The sequence below is a fragment of the Dendropsophus ebraccatus genome, chromosome 3 (genome assembly GCF_027789765.1).
Source record: "Dendropsophus ebraccatus isolate aDenEbr1 chromosome 3, aDenEbr1.pat, whole genome shotgun sequence".
Classification (NCBI taxonomy): Eukaryota; Metazoa; Chordata; class Amphibia; order Anura; family Hylidae; genus Dendropsophus; species Dendropsophus ebraccatus.
In genome coordinates this window covers 39,401,720-39,413,718 of record NC_091456.1, presented here as the reverse complement: position 1 = coordinate 39,413,718, position 11,999 = coordinate 39,401,720, and the positions used below count along the sequence as shown (strand labels likewise).

Here is an 11,999-nt window from a genome sequence, read left to right as displayed (position 1 = left end):
CAGGGACCAGAGTCTCTCCAGACAGAGAAAAGTTGCAGTAAGCCTAAGAACTCTATCTCGCAGCGTGGTTGTCAGCAGGAAATCCTCAGCATTCCTCTCATCCCAGCTAACAAGGTCTGGGGCCTGTGTCAGCCTCTAGGACGGTTCAGCCAAATCTAGTGGGCATAAGGTGGTGTGAAGACTATCAGGTCAATACACGGGCACAGATGTTCTGTTCTTCTTCTTCTAAGCATTCTTCTACCTCATCCTCCAACATACCGGCAGAGCAAAGTACTACTTGGGTTGAGACTCTCACGACAACCTCCTCTCTGCTACTCTGCTTCTCTGTGTCACTTAGCTCGCTACTCAGTCAGCACAACTGTATTCAACACTAACTTCCTGTCGCAGATTCGGTTGTTGTATTGCAAAGTATTTGTCTACAAGTGTGATCAAGTGTACTATCAAGTGTTTTATCAAGGGAAACGTCATAACCTTGTAACTTCCTTGGGAATCTTCCCCTTTCTGTGGGTGGCAGTTCTGGGAGGGTCACTACACCGCTCTGGCCATCCGTGATCACACTATCCCAAGGGACCCCGTAGCAGACCGGCAGGACACTGTCCACAGGGGAAAAAGGTACAACCGGCCTTGTAAAATAAAAGCAGGTATGTCGAGGTAAGTCCCCAAGGTCCTGCTGTATCTGGACCAACCACCACCAGAATGGAGTCACACTTTACCATCTAGCATTAACATCATCACCAGGGGCTCACACGACACATATATGTAATGGAGTACAAATGTACTGTTTTTTTATGTAAAAAAAGTCATTGAACTGTTCTTTCCATGAATCTGATCACTTCCTGGTTTCCTCTATGAACTTATAGATTGTAAGCCCTCGCAGACAGGATCCTCTTCCTCCATGTACAGGTCTGCCATTTGCCTTCATGTAATGTGTTTTCTATCTTGTAATGTAACTGTTCACCCCTATCACTTGTATAGCACTCTGGAATTAAGGGCGCTTTATAAATAAATAATAATAATAAATAAAAAAGTGTCACCCTGCTGTTGCCATGCACAGAGCACTGACTCCCCAACTAACCCCCCCACCCCGGTGTACACAGCAGGCACTATGTGCAGCTGAACTGCGCATGATTGATCATCAGGGAAAAAAAAAAAAATGCAGGGAAAATCAAGTATATTGATCTCCCAAACAGTACATTTCCAGATATGCTTGTACATTGTAAGGCTATGTTCACATTAGGTATCAGACCGGCCGTTCCGTGACCCCGGCCGGGTCACGGAACGGCCGGTCTGTGCCCGGATCATCGCGGCCGGTACTTAAGATGATCTGTCCGGCAGCAGAGCTCTGATGCGGGCGCATCAGCGCGCGCCCACATCAGAGCTTCCCATAGCCCACAGTGAAGCGAAGGGCCAGAGCCGCTCGCTTCACTGTGTGAACTGACAGGTCACTGAATTCCGGCCACAGAAAACTGACATGTCAGTTTTTTCCTGCGCCGCATGGGATCCCGGCAGGAGCATCCTCTCAAAAAGGGATGTGATGAAGAGCCCAGTGTGTTCCTGGCAGGTCTATTGACTTTCATGGACCAAATGTAGACTAATTGTGAGTATCACCAGTTCATTTTCTGAATTTATCCTTTTTCTATTCAGGACTCAAAAACAATATCAGGCTGTATGTTGGCATCCCTCTTTATGACCAATTGCCAGATGAATGCCCCAAAACATTTTATGAAGTCTGTTTTTTTTTTATTTAACATCGTTTTGGTGTCCATAATAGAAAAAATACTTCAAAGCCTTTAACCCCTTAAGGCTTACATACGCCTGGGTTGGTGTCCGTTATCGTGACGTCATCAAGTGATAACAGGTCCCAGTATTCCAACAAGGGACTGCTCGGCCTGGCCAGGGGATCGCTGTGATTGGTCCCACTTTAGAGGCGGACATATCACAGTGAAAAGTATAGGGGGGGGCCTTTTGATAGCTCTCCTGGCCCTTATCTTCTCCTTTGCCTGTGGGAGAAGTTCAGAGCCAGGAGAAAACAGAGTTAGCACAGTAACATAATGAAAAACATACAAACAAACAAACCCTTTCCTGCCCCAAACATCACCCCTGCCCTGTTGCTGTCTCCAATAGGCACCCCTGACCCCTGTTGCTGCACCTGACAGTCTTCCATTTCTTTACCTATAGTCGTCTGTTACTGTACCTGATATTCGTTCCTGACTCCTGTTGCTTTGCCTGTTAATCTACTCTTTCCTCTTTTGCTTTACCTGATAGTCTCCTTGTCCACCATTACTTCAAGTATAGTCACTCCTGTTACTGTAACTAATATTTGTCCCTGTCCCATTTTGCTGTAACTAGTAATCATCCCTGTACCTGATAATATACCCTGTCCCTTGTTGCTTTACCTGATAGTCTCCATTGTCCACTATTACTTTACCTATAGTCACCTTGTTACTGTACCTGATATTTTTCCCTGTCCCCTGTTGCTTTACATGGAAATTTACCTGTTGCTATACATAATCTTCACTCCTGTTATTATATCGCCCCTGTTAGTGTATCTGATCATCTCCACTGTTAGTCTATGTGATCACCACTCCTGTTACTATATGTAATTGTTGTTCCTGTTCCTGATTGTTGCTACTGTGACTGTATGTGCAATTTAAAAAAATTTCTGCTAAACTTCTAAGCCCTACAACATCCTAAAAAGTAAAAGGGCCTTTAAAAATTATTGGCAATATAGAGTAAATACATTGTAAATGTGAATTATTATCTAATTTGTGTTGTGTGACTTTCTTTGTTACTGTCAGAAAGCTGAGAGGCAGCAGACAGTACAAGACAGTGGGCCCTGAAGCTATACCCACCCACTGTCCCTGCCTACTTGCCACGGAGAGCCCTAAACGGCCGTGGACAACCACGGAGTCGGTCCCTACTCTGTATATGTGCAACACATAATGCAGACATACAAACAAACACAATATAGAGAAGTTAACCAGCCAAGTCAGCAACAACGGGCAGCGAGATAAAAAATCAGAAAGAGAACGGATAGACGGTGGTCAGACAGAAGGTCAGGTAACAGGCAGAACAACAGCAAGGGAGGCTAGGGCAGGGAACGCTGGGATAGAGTCAAGGGGAGCTGGGACTAATATACACTAATAGCCAGCAAGGAATAATTGGCTCTGCTTTCATTTATGAGGATCAAGAGCCTAGTCCGGATCCCCATTGGACCGGCGCTCTGATCCTCATGGTTCCAGAGAGGCAGAGGCATCTGTCAATCAAAAACACTGCTCAGCTGCAGCAATCAAGGCTAGCAGTGAGCAGTGTAACTCCTGCATTGCCAGAAAGCTGAAAGGAAAGCGGGTGTGTCAGACAAAAGGTAAAAACAGGCCCAATTCACACCAGGCTTACTGCGCATTCCTGACAGTTACATGCAGAGAATTTCAAACCCAGAGAAATCCGCTTAAAAAAATTTAACAATATTTTAGTTTTTCGCAGCCAAAATTCCCTACTAATATTAAGTAATTTTGTGAAAAGAAAACAATCTCAAGTTATTAACGCATAAAACAAGACCAGTCAGACTTGAAAAATATGGCCCGATCAATATCGTCAAAAAAAGGTAAGGGGTTAAAGGGGCTATGCAATGTTAGAAAAACATGACCACTTTCTTCCAGAGACAACACAACTCTTGTCTCCAATTCAGATGTGGTTTGCAATCCATTTATTTCAATGGAACTGACTTACAAAACCCCACCCAGACAAGGATCGTTCTGTCTCTGGAAGAAAGTGGCCATGTTTTTATATAGCGGACCATATACTAAAGCAACATACACAATGATTCATTAAAGGTTAATCCAAAGTAGTTTAGAAAGTGTCACTCAAATGATGCAACTTCACAAGAGTTTAATGAGACGTCATGAGGATTCATTCCTCCCTGTGGAACATGGCTACAGAATGGAGGGGCTCTTATATTCTTTATAAACTGTAATCTCTCTGTTTTTCTTGTGGGTGGCAGGTCACCCCACCAGAACGTGGCAGAGGTTAGTCTTTACTATATTCCTGAGTATACGCTAAAATATAATATACAGTAGTCAGTGGCTGATAATTTTTTCTTTTATAGTCTTTACAATTTGGTTTTTATCTTAGTAAAGAGATTGCAATAAAGTATTTAATTTGTAGGTGACATTTTGGAGGCAGGCGTGGCAGTGAGTAGCATTAGGAAGAGGGGTTCCATCATTTTATGTAAGTCCCGCTCAACTATAGAAACCTAAAAACCTGTGAATTTGCCATTTATATTATGCTCAGATTTGAGCTGAGATTCTAGAGGCTGCAGCCATATGGAGCTTTGATTTACACATGCACAACACTATAGGAGCCTCCATAGACAGGGTATGTACATAGACATCAAAGTACTCAGCGGGGCCCCAGACTCTGTTGTAGGGATTGTGCATGTGAGAATATATTCAGCATATCTATACTCCAGTGACTCTACAGTTCTGTGAAATATTTAGCTCCATCTATTTCTCTATGTAGAATTATTGTAGCTGATTTTTTTTTATTTTATGTGTTCCAATATCTCTTTTCCTACAGAACGTCCCCATATCTTACATCGTCCTGTGATCTGATTATGTGACCCATGTATGATATAATTATGAAGATTTTTCCCATTTAGAAATATTATATTACAGCTGATTCCTTCTGATTCTTTTTTCACAGCCGCTCTCATATGTTTCTATCTATTATAGTAAAATGCAATGAAGACAGCAATGTGCATAATAACATTTTAGGGAGTTCATTACACAGACAGAAAAGCCTTTGTCCTGCTAGTGCAGGAGACATTAAAGGGGAAGAGGAGAGGATGAACTATACGGCACTAAGGTGGAATAAAACCAAAAGGGAGCAGTGGAATAATAATTGGTACAAAGCAATGATAGCTCAGGGACACCAGATTTGTATCATTTCCCTTCATTTCCTGCACGTTACTTGTTAGCGTCCCTTGTAATCTTTTTTTTTTACCGTGCAGCTGCTATTATTGTTTGGGACTATTTAATGTAATAGCCCCAGCAAACAGTATGCGAGTATATTCAATAGGGTGGAGAGCAGCGAAGGACTAAAAAGAAAACATTCTGATTTATGATAATATGAGGAAACAGGCTTTCCACCAGATGCCGCTTTACAGTAGATCTGGACAAAGGAGGATTTATTCAATGTGTAAATTTATTTTCAGCACTGTTCACAGTCTACCTGTTACTGCCACACATATAAATATGGGAAAATAGAATTTACCTAAAAAACAAAGGAAATATGTTCAGTTTTAAACAACACATTGGCCCAAATTTATCATGGCTTTTACGTTTTTTGGGGGTGAATATACTCAATTGGTGCCCCTTTTTATTATATAGTGGTATTTCCAAATTATTATACGGCAGGTGAATATGTTTTGTCTGCTTTTTTAAAAATTATTATTTATTTTATAAATTTTTAATAATTATTATAAATTTTATAAACTGAATGTGAAGCATCTTTTTAGGATTGTGCAGTTGTAATAGGCTGATTTCACACAGCCTTAAATTTTTGCAAAAAAGCCATGGGGGGAGATTTATCAAAGGGTGTAAAATTTAGACTGGTGCAAACTGGCCACAGCAACCAATCACAGCTCAGCTTCCAGCTTTGTTGAAAGGAAAGAGGAGCTGTGATTGGTTGCTGTGGGTAGTTTGCACCAGTCTAAATTTTACACCCTTTGATAAATCTCCCCCATGGTGTTTATTTGACCAAAAATGCTCACAGCCAGATGTTAGCTCTAAGTCAATAAGTCAATGGATTTTTATGAAATGCCATCCATACTTGCTGTTTTTATTTTTTTATGTGCCGTTTCTCTGTCCTCTTCGGCAGTTTTTTTTTCTGTGGCAGTCTTTCCAAAAATGGAACATGCTGAGGCTTTGGCATTTTTTTCTGCATATTGTGGCGTTAAAGCCCTATTCCACCAAACGATTATCGTCCATATTCCGCTGATATCGGCCGCTATGGATGATAATCATCCCGTGGAATAGAGCGCAACGATCAGCCAACATCGTTCATGTCAGCTGATTGTTGCAGTCGCTTGTTTTTCAACATGTTGAAAAACAAGAGACTGATATAGCAGCGATCTGCTGCCGTCGCTCCGTTGAATAGGAGCGTCGGCAGCAGACGCTGCTGTATCCTATGGGCTGCCCGGACGATCAGCGATCACCCGGGAAGCCCCCCCGCAGCTCCCCAACGAGGAGCAAACGAGCGCTAATAGCGCTCGTTTGCTCCTCTATGACGACCCGTGGAATAGGGCCATTACTCTACCGTGGAGTTTAATGGAATTTCTTGTGTTTGTCTCAAAAATGTCAAAGGCAAAAAACAAACAAACAAAAAAAAAAAACAACCTCACCCAAAGTCAAGAACTGCCAGAAAAAATGGCAAAATTATCTTTGGCAGTTTTTCTGGTGTTTTTTGGAGAGGAGAATAACGCCACAAAAATAGGCTGTGTGAAGCCACCCTCACACTAATTTATTGTTGCTCAAAAATGTAAAAATTGTGAGAATTTTTTGGCGCAGGCATTAGGTACCTCCTGACCAGACATAAAATTTACACGGTTTTGAGCTTTTGTGCAAACAAGAAAAATTGCCCAAATTCACAAAGGTTTTTGGGCACAATAGATACATTTCACACAAAAGAAATCAGCAATAAAAGAAGTCACAGTAAAAAAAAAAAAATCATACTTATTAGACTAAATAATAAATTCACCCATTTTATGTTTAGAATGAAATGAATGAATGGAAAAATTGAATTATATATATTTACTTAGGTAAACTGTGTTTGTGAAGATTATTTCTATAGACAAAATGTGACTTTACAAACTCTTTTCATTTTCTGGACTGAAAGGATTTTGGACACAATAAACATTGGACACAATGACATTTACATGAATTAACTATATTGTTTTCAAGTTTTCATCCAATAGTTTTCCATATAATGAACAAATAACATTTATGATTATGGGTAAGTAATTACTCAAAACTGGTTTCTTTGCCATGTCGGGGGATGTAACAATCCTCATTGTGTATTGTTCATTGTATAATTAAGTACCGTATTTTTTGGTGTATAAGACGACTTTTAACCCCGAAAAATCCTCTCAGAAGTTCTGGGTCATCTTACACACCGGGTATGGTCATACAGTGGGGGAATTCAAAAATGGCTGCATCCCCACCATATGTGGCGACCAGCAGCCGCCCGTCTCCCGTCCTGTCTCCCCCCGAAGCTCTCCCAGGCAGCCGAGCATCTCTTCAAAGAAGCTTGGAGACGCTCGGCTGCCAGGAGAGCTTCGGGAGAATGACAGAGGCTCCAAAAGTCCCCGGAAGTCTCCAGAAGTAAGAATAATAATATTAGAACAGCACTCTAACTCTAACTGCAGCTCAGCCACCGATCACTTGAATGGGACCTGAGCTGCAGTTACACATTGCCACTACTAGACAGTGACAGAGACAAACTCTGTAGTGCAGATGCCAAACAGCAGATTGGCGTAGGTGCTGGGTGCATGAACCCCAATCAGTGACTAATAAGTTATCCTGTGGATAGCTCATCAGTCCATTTTGCCCAGAAAACCCCTTTAAGTCCTTTAGAATGGATTGTCCTATAAGCTCCTCTAAGTGGAATGTGTAGGTGTCCCACTACTTTTGCTTATGTAGTGTATGTAATGTGATTTTTTTTAATTTTTTTTATTGAACAAAAGAAATGTACAAAACAAAACAAAGGGGATGGGTATGGGTATGTGCTGACCTTTTCACAATAGATAGGATACATAGTATAGTGAATAAAACAAGAAAGTTAGGGTCCTATTCCAAGGGCCGAGCAGGGCCCCATCAACGATATAAACGAGCGCCGATCTGTTAGATTGGCGATCGTTTACTGGGCCTATTCCACGGCCCGACAATCGTTATAGCGAGGGCTGCAGGGACATTGTTACCAATGTCCTTGCAGCATACATTACCTAGCAGGGCTTCTCCTCCGCTCCGTCTTCCTCCCTGGGTCCCGTGGTGCAGCATCAACTCCGGAACGGCCTGACTGAGCTGTCAGACCGCTCAGCCAATCACTGGGCGCGGCGGTCCCGCCCTGTGATTGGCTGAGCAGTCTGAGAGTTCATTCAGGCTGCACCGAAGCTGACGCTGCGCCGCGGGACCCGGGGAGGAAGACGAAGCGGAGGAGAAGCCCTGCTAAGTAATGTATGCTGCTAATCAAATCGTCGGTCGCCCGCTTCGCACCGCTATTCCACGCAGCGATGCGCGTTGGGTGACCGATGATTTTAGGTTTGGGCCTAAACAAACAATCAGCTGATGACACGATCATCGTCTGATCGTTTTCTCTATTACACTGAGCAATAATCGGCTGTATCGGGCCGATTCAGCCGATTATCGCTCCGTGGAATAGGCTCCTTAGTCCTTAAAGATGTAGTGAATACCTAATGTGGTTCATGTAATTTTCCATAACATTACAAAATTTTTAACCAAGCTTGAAACAAGCATTGAAATAACAGGGAATGGATAGGGATAGGCATATGGGAAGGAAAGGGGTAAAGGGGTCACCAGTAACCACAATGATCTCTAATGATCTTGTCAAGCACTCCCAAATTGTTTGCTTCGAGGTCTGTCCAAATGGGAAAAGGCAGGAAATGTAGGGTTAACCAAAGTCAAGTATGATGAAGCTTCCTAGAAATTACACTTTCATAGAATGACTAGTTATATGTCTAGAACAATCCCCCATCTCTTCATTCTCTATAATAGGATATCAGTATGTGCAGAGTTCAGCCTGGTACACAGTTAACTTTTCATTGTACACTATGTCCCCACACATAAGAGAAGCGCTCATACTTTCCCGCAGTTATAATTAGAATACTATTTGTTAAAATATCAGGTGTCCGTCCTGTTTCCTCTCTCTATTTTTAGTATAAGGGAGGAGATTTAGTAATTTAGTAAATAATTCATATATAGTAATAGTATTATAGCAGTAAATCACTAAACCAGAACTTTTTTTTTTTTTTACTGGAAAATAAAGTGTAAAATAGCATAGTAGTAAAACTTGTAAACAAGCAGTTATTGCTGGCAATTTCATTGGTCATTCGGCAAATTTACGGACTGATAAAGGATATAAGCCCTGACCTGAAAGCACCCTGCATGTTCATGTGATCATGTTAGGTAAACAGCTATATCAACTATCCTGCAGCTGGAAAAAAAAACTTACATGGGTCCTGCCAATATCAGTTTTAAGGGCTTAAAAGGGAGAGGAAAAGCGGATGCAAGAAAAGAGAGGGAAAATAAAAAGAGACTGAGTGCTGAAGAGTCTTAAAGTGGTGCTGTCAGCAATGTCACACAGAGGTGAGGGGTCTTGGTTCTGAGACCCCCACCAATTATTGGACGGAGCCGAGAGAAGCACTCAATCTAACTTGTTGCAGGAGATGGGCTCTAATGTATGGGTCCTATTACAAGGCCCTATCATAAGGTGTAAAAGAGCGCTGTTCTGCTAGATCGGGGCTCGTTCACTGAGCAATTACGCGGGCCGACTATCGGGTAGCAAGGGCTGCACAAACATCGTTAGCAATGTCTGTGCAACCCTTGCCTTTAGTGTAAAATAATAAAGTAGTTACTTACCTTACCATGTTCCCTGGGGTTCTCAGGCCTTTCCAGGTCTCTGCACTCAGCCAATCACTGGCCACAGTCTTGTCTCAGCCAGTGATTGGCTGAGCGGCCTCTTAGTGTAGAGACCGGAACAGAAGGGAACAGAAGGCAGAGCTGCAGCTGCAGTGACCGGGAAGGCCTGAGAACACTAGGGAACATGGTAAGATAAGTAACTACAATCATCAGCCATCGGCCGTGCATCACTATTACACATACACCCCTTAGCAAAGATTTTCCTTTCTTGGAGGGATATCTGTCTATTCCCGTGTTTTGACACTCTCAACTGAGGCTCCACAAATCCTTTTTTGCCTATTTAAATTTACAGGGGGCAATGTATCAATGAAAACTCTTGAGTGAGTACTTCATTGGATTCTTTTCACTAATCTCCCTGAACTCAGTGATTGCCGTGTTTTGTTGGAATCTACCTTTAACACTCATCATCATCATCTCTTTCTATCCTGACTCTCTTTATTTGTGTACCTTATAACTAATTTATTGTACCATTTCACGTATCAAACTTTGTTTTCATAGTTATAATGCATACCCTATTAGTTGTATGTTAGAATAATAGAAATGACTTTAATAATTTACTTGAAATTTTGTATTCATCTTTGTTATGTGTTTAGATGAGCTTTGCAAATTCTATGTTTCCAAGAAATGGGTCCAATATTGATGAATTCATCCTATTGGGATTCACCAATTTTAACATAAAAACTCAGTTATTTCTCTTCCCTCTTTTCCTCTTTATCTATATATTTACTCTTCTGGGTAACTTCACAATCATCACTGTGATAACTCTGGATTCCCTTCTTCACACACCGATGTACTATTTTCTCCGCAATCTCTCTTTCCTTGAAATGTGTTACATTACAGTCACCCTCCCGAAAGTGCTCCACACCTTTGTGGCCAAGAAGAAGACAATCTCTTTCTATGGTTGCTGCACACAGATGTTTTGCTTCTTCACCCTTGGTGTCACTGAGTGCTTTATTCTAACTGTTATGGCATATGACCGCTTTGTCGCCATCTGCAACCCCTTGAGATACTTTTCTGTAATGAACAAATCTACATGTTTAAAGATGACCACCGTGTCTTGGGCCTTTGGCAACCTCATCTCCCTTGGACAGACTTTGTCTATCTTTTCCCTTCCTTACTGTGGACCTAACCTTATTAACCACTTCTTCTGTGACATCCCTCCATTGCTGAAGTTGGCGTGCACTGATGCTTCTGCCAATCAGATTGCCGTTTCTATTACTGGTTTTATCGTCCTACCATTACCCTTTGCGTTGGTACTTTACTCCTATGGACGTATCATTGCTGCCATTACGCGCATTAGCGCCAAAGGGCGTAAGAAAGTCTTCTCTACTTGTGCCTCACACTTTATCTCTGTCACGTTATTCTTTGGAACTGGAGCTTTTACATATGTTCGAGTGAAGACTAGTGATACTCCAGATAATGACAAGCTGCTGTCTCTCCTCTATAGTGTGGTAACCCCACTTCTAAATCCTCTGATATATAGTTTAAGAAACGAAGAAGTTAAAGGAGGACTCAAAAAACTCTTGCATCAAAAAGTAGGGATCAAGGAAACCAAACCATCTGTAGTTGTAAACGCCAGCGGTAATGGCCAATGAAATGTAAATATTGAAGAAATGTATTCCTATAAAGTAACAGTATTTCCCATTGTGGATACTGGTTACTGGATTTGCATATGTTTCCTGGAAATATTTGACTTGAATGTATCTATTATATTTGGTTCATAATTAAAATAATTATTAAGCTGTATTAAGGTCCATTGGTTCTTAACCCCTTATCGACCCATGACGTATCTGATACGTCATGGTGCCGCGCGGGGTGTTCAGAGAGGGGTCCCGCCGGGCAGTGCAGCCGGGCAGTGCCTCTATTAGCCGGCGCCGGTCCCGTTGCCGCGCTGGCTAATTAAGCCTCTAAGTGCAGCTGTCAAACCTGACAGCTGCACTTAGAGGCTTTCCTCCGTGCATCCCTGGTGTCTAGTGGGACGGATCGCATCGCGGGAGGGGGAGATCCGTTCTTCTGCCCGTGCCGGGCCTCAGCGTCGGAATGACGCTGATCCCGGCTCGGCAATAGATTGCTATGGCCTGCAGCAGGCCATAGCAATCTATGACCGATCTAATCGATCTTTGCTGTGTATATACAAGTCCCCCAGGGGACTTCTAGTTAAAGTAAAAATAAAAGTAAAAATTTTTTTATTAATAAAAAATCCCCTCCCCTATTAAAAGTCCAAATCACCCCCCTTTTCCCATTTTATAAATATAAATAAATAAATAAACAAATAAATAAACATAT

General features: G+C 42.0%; 1 protein-coding gene across 1 annotated transcript; it reads left to right on the top strand.

Moving 5' to 3' along the window:
* The first annotated feature begins 10,324 nt into the window (after positions 1-10,324).
* LOC138786428 (olfactory receptor 10A7-like) lies at positions 10,325-11,308 on the top strand. Its single transcript, XM_069963417.1, has one exon. It carries the CDS (start codon positions 10,325-10,327, stop codon positions 11,306-11,308), a length of 984 nt encoding a protein of 327 aa, XP_069819518.1.
* The last annotated feature ends 691 nt before the right edge of the window (positions 11,309-11,999 follow it).